This window comes from Corvus moneduloides, chromosome 4, assembly GCF_009650955.1.
Source record: "Corvus moneduloides isolate bCorMon1 chromosome 4, bCorMon1.pri, whole genome shotgun sequence".
Classification (NCBI taxonomy): Eukaryota; Metazoa; Chordata; class Aves; order Passeriformes; family Corvidae; genus Corvus; species Corvus moneduloides.
Window position 1 is genome coordinate 39,167,391 of NC_045479.1, and position 19,342 is coordinate 39,186,732.

General features: G+C 41.1%; 1 protein-coding gene across 5 annotated transcripts in view; it reads left to right on the forward strand.

The window, feature by feature from the left end:
- The window catches only part of PTPRB (protein tyrosine phosphatase receptor type B), a 63,560-nt gene that overhangs the window by 13,850 nt on the left and 30,368 nt on the right, over window positions 1–19,342 (forward strand). For 4 of the 5 annotated variants that reach the window (XR_004239539.1, XM_032105315.1, XM_032105313.1 and 1 more), the window contains exons 4-10: window positions 1,806–2,082; window positions 8,981–9,259; window positions 9,586–9,843; window positions 11,100–11,363; window positions 13,819–14,088; window positions 15,905–16,165; window positions 18,299–18,565. Coding sequence is in view for 4 of the 5 variants with exons in the window: in XM_032105315.1 (XP_031961206.1) it covers window positions 1,806–2,082; window positions 8,981–9,259; window positions 9,586–9,843; window positions 11,100–11,363; window positions 13,819–14,088; window positions 15,905–16,165; window positions 18,299–18,565 (1,876 nt within the window). In the remaining variant the exon portion in view is untranslated. Of the gene's footprint in view, window positions 1–1,266; window positions 1,638–1,805; window positions 2,083–8,980; window positions 9,260–9,585; window positions 9,844–11,099; window positions 11,364–13,818; window positions 14,089–15,904; window positions 16,166–18,298; window positions 18,566–19,342 lie in introns of those variants that run through there. The other variant, XM_032105316.1, reaches the window with a different exon arrangement.

Consider the following 19,342-nt stretch of genomic DNA (forward strand, 5'->3'; position numbering starts at 1 on the left):
TTTGAATTTGCTTGAGGTACTGCTTTTAAAAGTTAAAATCCTCCATGCATAATGCAACACAGAAGTATGCAGAAAAATGCCATTCCCAATGAAGAAAGTAAATGTCCATTTCCTTCTCTTTTGTGCACCTCCAAATTCACTCCATGGCTGCTATTGTGTATTTGAATATCTGAAGGTGCAAAATGCTTCTGCCCACACTTCTTCTCTGTCACCCCACGTACACACTTATATGCGAGTTTTCAGAGGCTGATAGTTAAACAAGAAGGAAACGGGCATGCATAACAGAAATGGAAAACTCTCATTTTGGCTGTACCAATCTCGGAGTTGCACACAGCTTTATTGGTGCAGTCTGGAAACAGGGAGACTTTCTTGCTTTCCATGGTGTGTGTAATTTTAGCTTGGGAGTTTTTCAGGGGATGTGGGAAGGAATTGTTTCGAGGACATGAGTTGAAACAGAAAACGGAGATGGCTTGGCCGCTCACAGACAGACTCTGCTGCTGCAGGCAGGAGCTCAGTGTTGGGCTCTGCTGGGCTCTCCTGGACACAAGGCCTCTGGTTGCAGTGCCACATGACCAGGGAGAGAATGGAGGCCTTGGTGGTCTATGGTTAACCCTTAAAAACATCAGAGTTTGGGATGCGAGAGCTGGAGTGGTGGGTTTGTCATAGCTGAGGCCAAGAGGAGGTGGGATGGCTGTGAAGGGTGGCAGGTGTGAGGAGAGCAGGTATGCAAGGTAAGGTGGCCATGGAGTAAAGCAAGTGAAAGGCGAGGTGGCCAAGAGGAGTTGCAGGCAGGAGGAGAAGGAGCCACACGAGGCAAGGCAGCCGTGAGGTGAGGCAGGCAAGAGGCAAGGTGGGAATAAGGCAAGACCAGCATGAGACAAGGCAGCTGGGAGGTGGGGCAGAGGCAAGAAGACATTGTGAGTCGATGCAACCACGAGACAAGGCAAGGCAGCGCCAAGTGAGGTGAGACAATAGTGCCGCGCCCCAACAGCGGCACCGCTGAGGGGCCCCGTGCGCCGGGAGGAACGCTTGGGAAGACAAGACCCAGGGGAAAACCGACATGAGGAGGAAACGGCGAGGAAGGAAGGGAGGTGGGGTGGGAGAGGAGCAGGGAGGAACGTGGGATCCTTAAGGAGAGAGGGGCGGCACCCCGGGGCCGGTTGCCTGCCCGGTGGGCGGCAGGTCCCGAATCGCCGGGCTTCGCCCCCCGCAGCGAGACGCGAGGAAATCGCCTCTTGATTGCGGAAGTCGGCGGGAAGGGCTTCGGGAGAGTCAGCCCGGGTCAGAATGGCAGCGTGGGAAGCGGCGGCCGCCTCCCCCGCCTCCTCCGCTCCTCCTCAGCCGCGGGCGGGCAGCCCCCCCACCCCACGCCGGTGTCAGGGAGGTGGCTCGGCGGCCGGGGCAGCCCCGAGCGCATGCAGCAGGCGGGCGGCCCGGCACAGGGCTCGGAGCCCGGCGGGGAGCGGGGGCCCCCGGGGCCCGCCGCCGTCACTTCGCTTCTTCGGATCCCCCTACCCCAACCCCGCCGTCCCTTCCCCTTTTCTCCTCCCCGCGAGGGTTTTTGGGGTTAAAAACTGTCGGCGATGCTGAGCTATGGAGCGGGATTCGCCCTGTGGACGGCGCTGGCCCTGACCAAGGTGAGCGGCCGGGAGGAGGCGGGCGGTGCAGGGTCGTCCCTCGCAGGTCGCAGGCGAGCCTGGGGGACACAGGCAGGTTCGCTCCGCACCGGCACAGCGCGGGGATGGGGCCGGGGGCTGATCCTGGGGCACCGGCGGGTCTCTCAGAGCTCTCCCCGCTCTCCGCAGGCCGCGCCGGGGCAGGCGGCGGGATGCAGCGCCAACCTGACGGAGCGGAGCGTCGCCGGGCAGAGCGTTCGGCTGCGCTGGGGCGCCGCGGGCCGCGCCTGCAACTTCAGCCTGAGCGGGCGCTCCGAGGACGGGGAGGCGGCCGGCTGCCAGCCTTCCCCCCAGGGGAACGGCACCTACGGCTGCACCCTGCGGGGCCTGGAGGCCGGCACCTGGTACCACCTGCGCATCGAGCCGCTCGCCGGCGGGGAGCCTCTCAACATCTCCGTGCAGACAGGTAAGGGCGCGGGCACGGCAGGTGCGCGGGGAGGGATGCCGGGCTTTTCCTTTCTCTCCCCTTGCTTCGGCCGGCTCCAAGAGGAGGAGGGCGATACCTTTACAGTGGACAGTGTTTGCTGAACTAGCAGCCCTGCACTTGAGTTCTCTTTTGCCCGCTGCCAGAAGTAACTACTACCGTCAGTTAACCCAGCAGACTTGAAAGAAGAAGGTGCTTTGAGGACATTAGGTCAGAAAAATGTTTTATGTAGTAGTAGCCCATAATATCTTTTGTGCTCATACAAGCATATTGTTGTCATAGTTCCTCAACTGACAGTTTATTTACTGTGTTTAAAATACAGTCTATTTCATAACAGGTAAATCTTCTTCAAGGGTAACTTACTGTTTCAGCCCATTTCAGCCCATTTATTCTGCCTAACCAGAGTCTAAAAGTCAGAAAGTAAAGCTGAAACTTCCTTCTTATATGTTTTCCTTGGATATCACCAGTGAGGTGTTATGATACACAGTTGTGTGCAGAGCACTTACAGTGTCACATCCATGACTGGCTCTACAAATGGTCCAGCAGCCTGACAGAGGACTGCCAAGGAAAGCCCTTTTTCTGCATTCGTGCTTGTGTGGGCATGTGAACAATTCAGCTGTGAAGCAATGGACGACATCGAAGAACAGACAACAGCTGCAGTGACACAACTGGCCTCTTTCTGCCTGTATTTGTGCTTTTTTGAAGATGATAAAATAGAATATTATTCAACCTCTTAAAGGTAGTAGTTCAAGACCCAAACCAAAGATGTCTTAAATAAGGTCCATCATTAAATGCCTTTCTGATTTGCTCCTAAGGTATTAGTTTTGGAGAGGTACTTAATGTTAGTATTGAAGATTACAGCAGCCAAATACTTCACAATTACCTGTTCAGAGTTGTCACTTTCCGTCAGAACCTTTTTCCTGCGTTAACCAGACAAATGCACTAAATACTCTCCATTATTTGCTGTGGTAGCTCAAGTTAAAAAAATCCATTGACAAGTCTGCTGGTGTGATAGCTATACATGAAGCACAAGTCATGTCAGTTGGTAAAAATGAGTAATAGTTTCTATGCAGACAGTGATTTAAATTTGTCGTGCATCATGCTGATTGTTTTTAATATTGATATTGATGACTTGTAGTGTGAAAATTGAAAGAATAGATCGACCATTATCAGAGAGACAGGTATAAATCACCGTCATTTCTGTATAGTAAAGTTCTATTATTGAACACTTGCATAGAAGTAGAGAAGATACCACTTTAGAGCACATTTTGATTAATGCATAACCAATAACGCAGAAGCTTGTACATGCCATTTATGACTTTTTTATCACTAAATAGATTTTTCAAGGCTGTAAGATGAAAGTGATTGGAAGCAGCTGATCATTAGAGTCATGTTATGTAGCTGACATCAAAGTGAAAAGTCTGATTAAAGTTTAAGTTGAAATACTGAAAATTGGTATACCACAGTTGAACTGAGGTTTACATTTGGATTTTGGATAGCAGAGATCAGTCAAAAACATGAAATAAGAATAGAGGAACCATGAATGTTTCCTGCAGAGAGCTACTCAGATTGCTCTGTGGTTCCTTGCTTTCCTTGAGCTGAGTTGCTTGATGGTGTTCAAAACACACAATTAGCTCCAAAATTTGTCATTTTTGTTTCTAAAGAATGTACAGGATTTATTATGCTTGTGAGCAACCCATGTTGTATTGTCCATACTAAGCTTTTCAATGCAGGATGAGGGAGGATTATTCCTCTTATGTTTCCACCAGGGGCAGCATTTTAAACCAGTTTCATGGAAGCTCTCTTTCACCTGTTCCTTTGTAATTTGATGACAGTAGTTTTAGTTTACTCTCTACTGAGCCGGAGTGTCCATAGGCATCCGTTGCTGGAAATTGTCCTGTGAATATGGAGGTATAAGCAGTCTTTTCAGCCATATAGTAAACAAAATTTCCACCTATTTCAACGGTAGTGGAACTGAGCTATTGTGGGCCATCTGAAACCACAGTGTCTGACCTTAGTACTCAGTGAGGTTCCCTTCCTGAGCTCTTGCTCTAAGGAAGATGGGCTAAGCTGTCTGTTGAAAGTACTCAGCTTTCTACACTGGCTATTGAAGGAGGCTAGGTTAGACTAGAAAGCTGAAGTGTAGTTGGTTGAAGTGAACAGAATCCTATCTCATGTGTTTCATTTTTGCAAAATGAGGTTTGAACATCTGTATCATCTTGATACAAAATATACACGTGAGAAAGTGCGAGAAAATTGCAGGTTTGTTTATATACCTAGTTCAGAAACTAGCTTTTGCTCATATTCAATCCTGTTAAAAATTTCACATGCCAGTTCTGAGTTAAGTTTTCATCAGGTTTCTTACACAAAGTACTTGAGTAGCTAAGCACATAAAATCCAAAATATTTGGTTAAATTTTGAGTGTAATCTTTTCTGACTAGGGACTCGTGGTGACAGCAATGAATAATGCATGCCATAGTTGCAGTGGTAATGCAAAAGCTTGGAGAGGACCAAACTGGCCTTTTGAGTATATAATGTCACATTAAAATCATAATCTATGTTGTGTGCAAGTTTGATATTCTGATAGAATAATTGTGCCGCCTGCAAAGATTCCATAAACTCTCAAGTAACACCAGATTCACCCTTGTGAATCTTTGCGGAGAGAAGCAGCTTCTATTTCACTTGTGGATACACAGATTTGAAGTCTAATAATGTGTGAAATAGTGGTACAATAATCCACACTAGTCCTCTAAAGTGACTGTCTTTACTCAAGAAATTTTGATCTGTGGGTTGTCAATTTAAAACAGCAGGTATTTAATCCTGTAGAGCAGATCTAAAATAGGTCATCCAAAGTGATGGAAAATACAGTCACATATGCACTTTATAAGCCATGTGTATATAGACATGCAAACACACACAGTGGGGACATTTGTGCTATTTTGGTAGAATAGGAAAGAAAGAAAAAACTGATAATTCCCTTTATCAGCTCTAAATTTTCCACTGCAAAATTGAGATTACAGATGTTAGAAGGCACAAGTCTGCATATTTGCTTCATAATAATATTTACAATTTGTTGGGCTTTTTTAGTATATATATGTACATGAAACAGCACACAAAACCATACAACTAGTCTGCATGCTGCTGACGTTTTAAAGCTGGGATACACACCTTCCAGTCCTTTCATGTTATATTTTTTGTTGTTCTCAGTAAAACTATTTCTATGATTGAGAACTGATGTGTGGCAGAAGATGGTAGGGTTTTGTCTTTCCTGATTTCAGGTAAAATATATTTTAAGTTCTCAAATCTCCACATGTCTGTGTACCAGTATAACTGTATTTTAGTGAATGACTAGGTCTAGTTAAAAACAGTAGTATTAAAATTACAGTTAAATTTATAAATTTCAATTCTGAATTGAAATTCAGAATTGAAATACTGGTCTAGAGAGCCATGAAAAACAATTTGGCAATTCCCCCACTTTCAACTTTGTCTTCTAAAATAGACTTATAAATGCCACTTACAAAATTGTTTTCTACAAAAATATTGCAGTGTTATATTATGTTACTGCTTAATCCAAGCCTCCTGTACAGAGATAACTAACAGGTAAATAATTTTTTTGTTAGAAAATCCATTAAATATTCGAATGAAAAGAAGATAGAATTTTATCTTTGAAGACACAGACTGTTAAGAGTGCTTTTTCATTGTGATATGTAACTCTCTAAATGCCAGAAGCATGCCTTGGCCGTATGTTCAATCCTGTAAATTTCGAATTATTTGGGACAAATTTGATTTATTAGCCATCTGTAGGAGCAACATGTGACATGGCTCTAACTATAGGCTGTATAATCTTATCATCTGTAATCATGTAATGATTATGATCATCATTTCAAAGGCAGAGTCCAAGAAGAAAATAAATAACCATGTTTTAAAGATTTTCTAAGTTGATTATCATCCCAAAGAAATAGGTATTTGTACTTAATAAAGACAACGAAATCAACCCTCTTTGCTTAATCTTCAGAAAAGTCCTTATAAGTAGGTTACTGTTTTATGAAGAGGGAAAACTAGAAAAACGATGGATAATATTGTAGGAAGATGACTGAGACTGGCAGGAATTCCCCGTTACTAAGTCCTGGGCTCAAATCTCCCAGTTTTTTTTTTTCTCCTGCATAAGGCAGATGTGTTTCTGTGCTTACAGGCTGTCACTGGAGTTTGACATAGCCATATCTATAATTTGGATCTGCAGCAGCTGTGCACCCAAACCATATCCTCTTCCCAAAAAGTGAAAATGGAGTTGCAATATAATTCAAAGACCATTAAGTCTTCTGCAAGATGCCTTTGTAGACCAGGAGATATTAATTCATATAGTGTCAAATGGTATAAAAATATCTTAATGAAAATATTTTATTTCTGTGATCTATCAGTGTTGTATCGTTGCCAACAGAGACTTGTATAACAATGTAAATGGTTTTTTAAGTGTTTGTTTCCATCCAGGGCTCTTTCAGCCCAGGCACTTCCCAGTCTCATTGTTCCTTTGTTCTAGCGGATGTACAAAGCACTGAGTGTTTTGTTTTCTGGACCAGATAGATTAGATAAAGTCTGAATTTCTGAACTTCACCTTCTAGGCACGCAACTTTCTTCTTTGCTCGTGCACTTTAGAAGACAGATTACCCAGGACGTATAAATGCTTCTAAAAATGCAGATATCTTCTTTTGTCAAATTTGGCAAATAGTACAGATGACAATGGTGATTACTTTTACAGGACTAAAGAACAGTCAACGTTATCCTAACTTAGTCAGAAAGAGGGTTAAACTTCTTGACAGTTATCATGACTGTTCTCTCAATGTCAGTCAAATTAAAACTTTTTCATCTGGCTGTGCATCTGACCATATATAGTGCTGGAATTTATTTCTGACTTCCAAAGTCTGACCTTTCAGATTAGAACAATCGCCTTCAAGGAACAAGATTATACCCCCACTATTCCCTTTTGCCAACATAATAGTCTTTAGCGACTTAGTATATATTATAGGTGGAGCTGGTAGTGCAGCCTATTGTTAAGATTTCCTGACACTTTTCATTAAAACCTCCTGTTTCAATTGCTGTAACTGGGTGAAGTTTTAACTATTTGGCCTGTAGTTTGATGCGCTTGGTCTTTGAGTTGATTTTTAATTCTTTTTTTCTTTTTCAGATTTTAGCAGACTTAGTTTGGCCTTTAAGAAAACGTTCAAGAAAAGATAGTTAATTTTATTGATTGATTTTGTTAATCAATTTGTTTGAATTTCATCTTTTTCTAACTAACTAACATCTCTGTGGTCCAAAGCAAGAATTTGAATTTAAGCAGAGACATGTGTTCAAAGGGACACAGTATTTTTCAGAGTCCCAGAAAGGTTGAGGTTGGAGGGGACCTCTGCAGGTCATATGGTCCAAGAGCCCTGCTCAAGCAGGACCACCTGGATCTGGTTGCCCAGGACCATGCCCAGTTAGTTTTTGAATGTTTCCAAGGAAGGAGCTGCCTCCTTGAATTCCTAATATACTTGATTAACAAAATATACCACCAAAACCTGGACTACTCTGTTCTCAGCAGAGCTCTGTAGGAAGTGATTAAACCTTCTACACCACCCAGACTTTGAAGAAAAAGCAGCTTAAAGGCTCCTAGGCCCTCCTACCTATGTATTTATAGGGGAGGGGTAGGTTCAACTTCACCCTTTCAGCCTTTACATTGCATTTTTTAGTTGTGTGATCTGACACTTTTTCATCTCCTTTGTTCAGGGAACCAAGCAGCAATGACTGCATTGGAAAAACAGTCTTTTTCTTCTGTGTTTGAGGTGCTGTTCATAGAGAGACCACAGTTCTCAGCCTGGATGCACCTTACACTTCTGGTCTGATGCTAGGAAAGAGTAGCACAGAGTGTACTCGTGTGGTAGGCAAATTTATTCCTAAATTATTGGGAAGCTTTAACGTCCCAACTTGTGAAGGCTTGATTTCGCTGCTTTGGGTTGTTTCACGATACCTTCTCAATAAGAATTTGCTTAACCTTATTGGAAGACATAAATGTCAATACCTTAGTACATCAACATGTAATACATTTGTGTGGTTTGCATGAAATCTTGTGAGTGATGAAATACACCTGGAGAAAAAAAGCAACCAGATTCTTTTGGTTTAGTCAGTTTGCCTTCCCTTTAGACGGGATCTTATTTCACAGGTGATTTTACTGGAGATCCTCTTAATAAACAACATAATGAATGTTGAGAGTTTCAGAGAAGTAATTCCAATATTAGTTCCTGAAGGTTTATCCGATGTACTGTTCAGGGGTTTTTAAATTTATATGAACAGTACTGCAACAGAGCAGAAGCATATTCTATCAGAATCTGTTTCAAGTCATTGAAGCTAATACTAAAAACAAAAGATTGTTTCCCTTAAAACTGTATAAATGCTCATGCCCATTAGTAATAAAGTGTAGGGTGAGTGCTAGGAAGTGAAAGCTGTTGCTGCCATCTATAAAGCTACATTACACTGAGTAAAATTTGCTGGGTTTCCATGTTTGCTGTTTCTTATTAAAGTTGTTACAGCTTTACTATCAGCAGATTTCCAGGATTGCAATATACATCCACAGTGGAAGTGTTTTGCTATGTGCATGTCTGTGTGAGTGAGCATGTACAAATATATTAAAGTAATACTTCTGAATTCTGCAGGACTCTCTTGTAGACTGGCTTCAGTGTATGGTGTCTTTAAATAGAAAGAAAAAGCTTTTTGAAAGTATTGGCTGCATGATGATGGTAAAGGGAGAGTTTCAGAAGAATTTTTGTGCTGCTGCGTAAAATTTCAGGCAATCCCAAATCAAGAAATGGCTTATCTTCTCTGTTTTGTTTTTTTTTCCTAACTGCAGATCCCTTGCCACCATCTCGTTTGGAAATTAATAAGGAGAAAACTACACTCACAAGCTTGCAGGTTCAATGGGATCCTTCATCAGGAAAGGTGGACATGTATAACCTAGTATTATTTGATCATAATAATAAAAAGATACAAGAAGTCTCTGTACAAGGAAGCATTTCAAAACCAGAAAATACATTTTCCAGTCTCATTCCTGGGAATAAATACAACATTGTCCTCAGTGCAGTTGCTGGAAATAAGACTACCCCTGAACTTCACATAAGTGGATCTACTGGTAGGACTTCTTTTCCTGTAGTTACAGTATTCTTCAGATGTGCGTTTTGAAACTAGCAAATAGATATAATTCTTCTACCTGGCAATATATGTATATATATTTATGTAAGTATCTATTGATTATAAGTAGAAATGAAATATGAATCTCTGACTGACACAAAAACTTGTTTGCTAAGAATGGGGTCTCATTGTTATTGTGTATTTGGCATTGGGTTTTCAGTAACCGTAAAGAAACCCAACATATTCCAAGAGTAAATCTATTCAAAATTGCTGAAATCATGGAGATAACCATTAGGCCTTAAGCATGTGTTCTTTTTATATCAACAGTTCCATCTCCTGTGAAAAATATTCAGGTCAGCATCAAGACAGACACTATCCACGTTTCGTGGTCTCCTGGCTCTGGGCATGTGGATCGTTACAGGCTGCTGTTACTGGATAATCATGTACCAGTTCATGAGATTCACCAGGAAGGTTCTCTGACCACCTACACTTTTTCAGGACTTACAGCAGGCCACCTGTATAACCTCTCTATCATAACTCAGGCTTCAGGATTGGAGAGCAGCAGTTTTCAAACAGTCAGGACAGGTATGATTTCAGAATTCATCACAACAGAGCAAGAACCTAAGGCCATAACCTAATAGCATTATAGGACATATTTCAGAATAATAAGTGATTCATAGTCCAAGTTAGAGACACCATAAACTTATTTAATTCCATAAGTTACCACTGCAACAAAGTTATGGGCTAAAAGGAAAGTGGAAAAAGTCAGAAAGGGAAGTGGGAAAAAATGTAAAGCAGGTTAAGAACTTTAAATGTTGGTGGTTAGGGTTATTTGGAGTTTTTGTTTGCCTAGTTGGTTGCTTTGATATGGGTTTTTGTGGATTGTTGGGATTTTTTTCCTTTTCACAAAAAAATATTGATTGACAGAACTAGAGTTTTAGAAATTACATTTTTTTCAGGAATATTTTTCAGGATGGATTTCTGTGGTCACACAGATAAAGATAAGATAACATCCTGCCAGAGTCCAATGGTTAAAACACTTACATAGGCAGAAAAGGGTCATGCCTTCGCTCTCTTTAATTTCTGGGAAGAGTAAGATGCAATTTCTTCTACAGAAATCTTATCATGTAAACAGTTTAATATTAAGTGAAAATATTGTCATGTCTAGGATGCACAGATGACTGCTATTGACACCTGGGCTGTTCTGGGCATTTTACTAATTTAATTTTATTTCTTCAGAAATTTTTATTTCTTTCTGTTGTGGGGTGCAAAGATTTTAAATCTCACAGGTATTCTTAGAGTGTAAAAGCATTCCATATGGCTTGCAGCATGGTCCTCCATTTCAGTACCTCCTGCGCCTCAGGCCTGTGAAATTAAGATATTGGAGCTGGCTATGCTTTTCTTTTGGTGGAGTGTTCGAGTAAAGGAATCTTACTCAAATCCCTTCTACATTGCTGTAAATCAGGCATAGCTGCAGTAATGCTGTAATGCTTACCAAAATGTAGCAGGCATCTCTTGTCCTTAGGAGCACGTGCATGATCTGGTTTATGGTCAAAATGATGGATGTGCGTGCAGACATGGCTAAAAGATTTTCTGTTCCATGAAAAAGGAGTGGGCATCATAAGACATGTCATTCTCAGAAGTGCAATGTCTTACACAGGGCAGGATTCAGTTTCACTGTGACCAGACTTTGCCCTTTCACTGTTCAGGCAAAATCATTCATACTCCATCTCATATAACTATTCAAAATCAAAAGTTTACTGTGGGAGTTTGGGAGGCAGCAGGTCTTATATGTTTTGTGGTAGATATACTTTATTGTCTTTCTTATTTTCTTTTTTTAGCCCCAGCCGAAGTCTTAGATTTGATGGTGACTAATGATGGCAGCTTAGATGCTTTAAAAGTTAAGTGGAGAAGACCTTTGGGAAACCTCAATTTCTATAATATCACTTTGTCTCATCTTGGATCAGTTAAAGAAGTCAAAACTGTGCAGCCACCAGTCACGGAGGCTCAGTTTGACAAGCTAACTCCAGGACGTCTTTATCAGGTTACTGCCCGCACAATCAGTGGTGAACTGTTCACTGATCGGACAGCAACTGGCAGGACATGTAAGTCTTCTGCTTCAGTAAGAACGTTGTAACTAATGCTATTTTTGCCTACGCTGGCCTTGTAGCAAATCACTGTAAGAGACAAAATGATTTGGATTCCAGGCAAAATAAGATTAAGAGCGCAGTACTGTTTCAGGAGTACCCCTGCTGACTCTCTGGCAAAAGTTAATCTGTCAGCCAAAAGCAGCTCCAGCGTATCTTGGGAGCAGGCAACAGAAGTGCATTTTGGTTGGACTGTATAGTTGAGTGAGTCTGTTACAGAACTGTTGCATACTACTGCACTTTCATTCAGGTTAACCTTGTTATCTTGAATTCAGCTCAACATACTAGATAAAATGAGTTACGTTATGGGAAAGTGTGCATGTAGTCAAATTATTAACAGTTTTTAAAGTAATTTTGCAAGGTCTAGTCTTATTCCTCCTTCCAGACACAAATCTACAAACGGGAAAAGATTAGGTCTCAACTTTCTTTACTATTGACAGCATGGATTAACAAAGGCGTGTGGCAGCCTTGATGGAGCTGAGTTAGGAGTTCTTTGTCTTTTCTCAGATGTAATAATTTTCTTTCAAGTAACTCTTGTATGAGTTCTGAACCTGAAAAATCCTGCATAATTCTCCCATAGCATTACTGGCCCTAGAGGTGTGTCATCTTCTCCATAGCAGCCTAGCCCGACCAGAAGTTAGATGGTAAAAGATGTCTAACTTGGTGAAGAATGCATACATAAATTTTTAGTAGACTCAAAGCCAAAAGGTAGAAAATGTGGGTGTAAGAGAGCAGAGTATTTATTTTAGAAAATATTTATTGTCCACAACTAAACATCTCATGTGAAAGGCATATCCTTGACACACCCAGCTGATACCCCATTCTCAGTGCAGGCTGGAAGAGCCCTGTAAAAGTCTTTCATGTCCAGTAAGTACAAAGCTGGACCAGTTTATATGCATGTCTCTTTTTGTTTGTTTAGCCTATCACTGAAGTCCTTTAAAATTACCATTTCAGTCTAAAGGGAAAACTTCAGGCCCTCACTCAATACCACTGATCCCCAGCTTTGTAACATAGATCCAGTGCTTTCAAAGTTAGGGATTAGAAGTCTTATTTCCAAGGATGCTGATCATATGCAATTCCTTCCTTTACCATAGACATCAAGAGCTTTGAAAATGGTCACTTCAGCAGAAGCTCTGTGGCGTAGATACGTTTGTAAATCCAGACTGTCAGGTCCGCAGATGCTGAAGGGATTAGGCCTTTAGGGTCCCTCTGTAACTCACAGAGAGAGACAGGTGTTCAAGGACATAATACACATTGCTGTGTATTGAGAGGGTGCTTACAGCAGCAGAACCTGCCAAGGAATGTTGTGGTAAGAAATATGGACATCTCAGAGACTGAAACTTTATGCCATACAGGTGTAATGATGTCCAGCCAGCCTGACAAGGCTGAACTTTATCTGTTATGATGTAAGTTCAGTTATGCTTCCTAACAATACACTGTGTGCTTATATCCACTCACTCAGAAATTGAAACACATTTCCCATATTCACTGGCATATGGGAGTTGTAGGTTTGATATCCTGCTATGCCCATGGGAAGTGAAACTGGTGAGTATTTTGTGATGCTGGTAGAGAGGTTTTAATTCTGTGCTAGATACTGAACAATTAAATATTAACTAAGCTAGATAAAACATGAGAACATGATTCTACCTTTGTAGTTTACAGTTAATACTTGCAAGTGGTCTCAGGGCTCCAATGCTCATCTCTGAGTATCTTAAAACTAAGCTACAGGTATCCTGTCCTAAGGGTTTGCATTTGTCTTCTAGTCTCTGCTTGGTCTGGCTAATATTTAATTATTCCATGAAAATCAGAAAAGCTTCAGTGGTCCAATGTGACCTGCAGGAGTGTAGGGTGAGAAGGTTAAGCATGTAAATTCAGGACCCTTGGAGTACAGGACAGGATGGAGTGGATGCTTTAATGGACCTCTGTCTTAACCTCAGTGCCTTATACAGCTGGGAGGAATTAGGGCATACAAGGTGGAAGAAGCAGTCTTTGTGGGAGAAGTCATTAGACTTTGCTTTTCTGCTGCTGATAGCAGTATTTGGCTGATAGAGATTGAAGTTTACAGCCTTAGCAGTGAAAAATGGATTGGCAGTTTCTAAGTGAACTTGAGTGCAGGAAACAGCAGGGAACCTGACTGAAGACTGCAAAATGCATCCAAGAAGCGTACAGGAGATTTTGCCAGCCCTAAGAGGGGTTCCCCATTTCTGATGTCAGAAACCAGCAGGGGAAAAGTGAGTGGTTTGTGTGGGGAAGAGTAAAACTTGTCTTTAAAATGAAAGCCAACCTTTGCAACAAGGTAACTCACATTGCTCTAGCTGGTCCAAGCACTTGTACAATAGTTATGCTGTGAGACAGGTTTTGCCAGTACAGTTATGTCTCATCAGAATTGCTTTTTCGCTCTCTGTTTCTCCAGTTCCACAGAAAGTTTCGGAGCTGCAGGCAGGTGCTAGCGGCTGGCCACGGTCTCTGCGAGTGACCTGGGTGCCCCCCGCAGGAGACTGGGAGAGGTACCACCTGCTCCTGTGGAACCGCTCAGCCCTGGTGCTCAACACCACCCTCGAGAAGGACACCACCGAGTACCTCATCCATGATGTGGGCCTCATCCCAGGGAGGGAGTATGGCGTGGAAGTCATTGTGGAGAGTGGCAATTTGCAGAGCAAGACAAGTTGCATGGGGAGAACAGGTCAGCATGCTCATCCAAGCACTGTAAGAGTGCAGAGTGTTCAGCTGGGCTCTGTGAACAATGAAAGAGTACTTGGGAATCCACAAATTGATTTCGCTATTAATACGATAAAAAGAAGCTCCCTTGTAAACCACAGAAATATTTTTAGCAGTTCTGTGAAAATTTTCGGGATTACTTTTGTAGTAAATGTTTTGTTAGTGAAAGTTTGGGGAACTGTATCATGATTCTGTCATGTCTGAGGTGTTACATTACGTGTTCATTTCACTGCTGTATTTTGTAGCTGATTGTAGGGCACCCTATAAAGGTCTTAAAGAAAGCAATGTAGGCCTTCCTGTATTGTTCATCAGTGTGTTTCCTTGCCGGTCTGTGTAAAGAATATTAACTGTGTTAACCAAAGCTGGCTAAAGTGTATGTTAGTATGGCTGTTCTGTAACATCCCAGTTCTTGTTCTTGCATTCCATAAAGAAAATGGGTTCGTCTGTTCAAGTCTGTGTTTCCAAATGAAATCCATATATACTGCATGGATGTGAGTGGAATTCTTTTGCAGTGTGTTAATCAAAGCAACATCTGATTTGCTTCAAATTTATAAAATAATTCCTATATAGTTGTTAGAATTTCTGCTCAGTGAATACAGAATAAGTACAATTCAGAGGAAAGGAAGACTTGGAGTAGGAATAACAGGCAAGGCTCAAGTCTAACCCTTATCTCAGTGAAGAATGTGAGGTAGGAGAGGGCCATCCTACTTTATCCTCACCCTTCCTGGGGCCTACCTTTTCTACTATACCCTTACCTATCATTCCCTGAGGACTTAATTTTGTTTTATTTTGCACAACAGCAAGACCAGCAGAAGCTACAAAACTGAAGCTTTCTCTGACTTCTAGCAAACTTGATCAGAGCAAGATACATTCTCATCTTCCTTATTTTGACATATGTTGCAAGTAATTTAAGTTTATGATGTTACTTTTAATTGACTCCACTAAGTGATTAATAGTTGGACCCAATGATTTTAGAGATCTTTTCCAATCTAAGTGATCCTATGTTTAGAACAAGGTCCATTAAATAATATCCGGCAGTGGCTGTATTATGACTGTGTTTGACCCACAGTGAGGTGCATAATGTGTCTGTTATGAAGCATAGGTATTAAGCCCTGTTGTGACACAGTTTTCTCTTAGATTAACCCACAGTTTTGGAAACTGAGTTGTATTTCAATGTGACAGGGACAAAATCAGATCAGGACTACGTTAGGTGATAGATGAGATGCCTGCAGTGTATGCAGGCACACACACACACGAACACACAGAAATTCACTGATCGAATTATTTCTTTTATGCCACTGTAAGTTTCAAGTGTCTCCCAACTTGACTGAGGTGTAAACCAGTGCAAAATCAATGTCACTCTGACCCTATAATTTGCAACCTAGTTTGTTAGAACTAAATAGGTGTAGGTCTGACTTCTGGTACAAATGTCTTACATCCTTGTTCAGCACCCAGAGTTCAAAAAGGAAGTTTGCTGACTTCCCTGCATTTCCATTTGCACTAAAATATATATCCTGATGTAAGTTTAAACCTAAGCATTACAGCCGTAGTGCATTGCTGAAGTCTGCTGCTGACAGTCCTTCACTGGAAGAGGGGCACAAATACCAGATTTATAAGAATCACTTCCTAGAGAAAGGTAGAGAATCTCCTCTTGATTGCAGATACTCTATTACTGTCACATTTCTGTCTTACAGAACAAATTTCTTACAGCAGCTTGAGATAGGGCATGCGTGCTCACTACACAGTCCTGTTCTCGTTGTGATATTTGTGTGCTTTTCCAGCTCCAGAGCCTGTTCTCCAGCTCCGTGTGAAGCATGCTAATGAATCTTCACTTAGCGTCATGTGGATGACCCCTGTTGCAGAATGGGACAGCTATGTGGTTTCCCTGGGAGACAATGATCTTACTATTGTAAAAAAAGGACTTGCAAAAGAAGCTAAGGAGTTCACTTTCACTGACTTGGTACCTGGAAGGAAATATACAGCTACCATCACTACCATTAGTGGGACTTTAAGCAACTGGACTTCAGTGGAAGGAAGAACAGGTATCATCTTGTCAACTGTTTTAATCTTTACTTCTCTTAACCACTAACAATTTTTTTTGCTTTGTAGTGAACTGAGTTAACTCAATGTCTAAATCTCAAAAGTCTTGATCTTATGTTTGTTTCTTCAGTAAAAAAAGTTACATTTCTGAGTCTCTCATTTCTGACTGTCAGTTATCTTGCTGTATTTATTTAAGATTTTTGGGAAATAGATGTGTAATTCCTGGCAAAACAGCTTTCTGAAGTATTATGTCACTTCTAATCAATCTACATTAGCACAAGATTCCATACAAGAAGAACAATTTTCACTGTGTATTTTCAGGAGAGTCACTTCCTTGATACAAAGCATTCATCATCCGAGAAAAAGAGAAACATCACCACACTGGAAAATGTTACTTTAGGGGGAACATTCCAAGGCTGACAGACATAAAACATATGTTACCTTGAAGATGTATTTTGAATCTTTTCGCTCTTCTGATTCCAGAATATGTATTTGTTACTGAGGATGATGACTGCGTCACAAGGAAGGTCCCATTCTCACCCCCTGCAGGGTGATAATTTTGTGCACATGTGCAAGTTTTAAACCATATGGGTTACTTTACTCTGCTTAAGCATTGGCTTAAGCATTCTCCAGTGCAGGCAAAGTTTTAAAATGTAGCTCTGGCCTTGCACAGCACAGGGAGAAACAAGCTGCTTGCGTCTGAATCTAAGCATGCCTAGGGTTGATGGTGGTCCTTACTTAAATTTTTTAACTCCTTCCAAGGCCTGAGAAGTTTAGCTTACATTTTCATTTCCCTGCTATGTTATTAGATAGCCGGAATTTCACTTCCATCTGACTTATGCCCCTTTAGGGGACCTATTTGGGCATAAAGGTCCCACTTCACTGCTATGAGTCAATGCTTGAAAACACATCAGGCACTGATAGTGTGTCAACATTACATGCAAAGTGCGTTGTAAAGAATAAACATCAATTAACTTGAACATAGGTTTTAATGAGCATTCTAAACCTCTGAATCTTCATTGCAGCAGAACAGCTTACTAGGCTTGAAGAATATTGCTGTAAATATGACAGAAATAGGTCTTACTTGCATCCCAGATTGGTCAGCTTCCAGTGAAACCTGCAGTATCACTAAAAGAGCATTTAGCACAGAAATGTGGCACTTCAGTGTCTTGTTGGAGCTAACTATGTTATGAGAGCATTATGAAACAGGAAGGATTTTTGATTTACATTTTCTTCAGCCATGTGCCTAATTTTCTAGCTTTTGTCAATGATTACTAAACCAGTACTATGTGTGCAAAAAGGTTGATGTAAAACAAGAGCAGAAGAGTGCAATCACATTAGTGATTAGTTAGAGTCTTTATTTCATTTGTGCTTGGTCATGTAGACAAAAATCCCTAGAAGTAATTGTATTTCCTTGCTATAACCAAATATTGTCAAATTAAATAAAGAAAGAGGATCTGGGGTAAAATTTGTGCTACGTATTCCATTCCTTTGTTATTTCTTTATCCTTTTTGGTCTGGCTAAGTTCATGAGCTTATGCTTCGATAAATGTTATGTTTGTTTAACAATTCATCTTTTGATGCTATAAAAGTTGGTATCCTGCAGATCTTCTGACGTAAGTTAAACCATAACCATCCATCTCAGTTATCCCCAAAATTAAAGGGTCTGACACAGTATAGATGACTGTGCCTGAGGTATTCTTCAAACAAGTTTGCCATTTATTAGAAATGAAAGATTGGGAATGGGAGAGAAAAGGGAAAATGAAAGACACAGACTATATTTGAAGTAGTCACCAAAAAACCCTTAGTGATTTCCTAAACTGATGGCTTTTATTTAATGGTATTTATAAAATGCCATCTCTTCCAGTTCCCTGATCTTGAATCATTTTCATCTGACTGAGAAAAGCTGTGCTAAAGGCTGAAAGACCTTTCTGTGTCTTAGTTAGTTTCCCATAGACCACATCCCAACAGACAGGAAGCAGTCCACAGTTGAAGTATTTTTAGTCCTGTTGAGTCTGGCTGCAAATTGGAATGTTCTTTTGATGCACTTCCTCAGTGTGACTAAACTTCTGTTCTTTGGGGGATTCTTTTAAATTTTGTTTCTCCTCAGTAACATTATGACAATTTTCTTTTTAGTGCCAGCCCAAGTGACGGGTCTGACTGTGGCAAGTCAGGGATCAACCAACAGCTTGTTCACCAACTGGACAAGAGCACTGGGAGATGTAGACTCATACCAAGTGCTACTGATTCACGAGAATGTTGTCATTAAAAATGAAACTGTTCCCAGTGAAACCAACAGATACCACTTCTATCCTCTGAAACCTGGAGGTCTTTATTCAGTTGTTGTCACCACTGTCAGTGGAGGGATATCTTCAAGGCAAACAATTGCAGAGGAAAGGACAGGTAAAAAAGAAAACACTCCAGCATGCTTTTTGTTAGTTCTCCAAAGCTAAATTTACCTAAGAGAATGGTCTTGTGATTAAGCCACTGCACTGAGTATTCAGAAAAACAGGAGTTTCATCCATATAGGTCCATATGTGCACACTGTCTGTCCAGATTTGTGTAAATATAGCTTTAGAGAGCTAACTGCTCTAACTACAGTGGGGCTCTGTACAGCAGGATCACTCTGTAGCAAAGACAAAAGTATGCCCTGAGAGTAATGAACAACTGTGCTGGGCGAATCACTCCTTGGAAGGGACTTTCTTGTTCCATTGTTCCATGTGGTGGTGTAGGATGATTGCTCCTTACTTACGTGTGCCAAGAACCAGCCTAAAGGTGGTGGGATGTATATGTGTTTCAGTTTGTCACAGCCCATTCTTTTTCTTTAATCCAACATCAAAGAATGTCCACCAGGGCTAATTACTTATTATGAGGTCCTTCTGTGTTTCATAGAACAAGATTTACTGTTGCATCAAATTCTTTAAGTTTAAAGAGTCGTTAAATGTAATACCCAGTTCTTTGGATATTTAGAGGAAAAATTTGGCAACACTGCAATTTCACCCTTTATGTGAATTTGGCAAAGGCCGGGCATTCTGCAGTTTTCTGCAATGTTCTCCTCGAAAACAACTATTTTCAGGTGAAAAGACAAAAACAAACCTGAAAAAGAATTGAAGAATAATACTAAAAGGCTTAAAGTAGGTAAGTTTATTTTGTAAAATCTGGGGGGGGGTTTGACGCTGA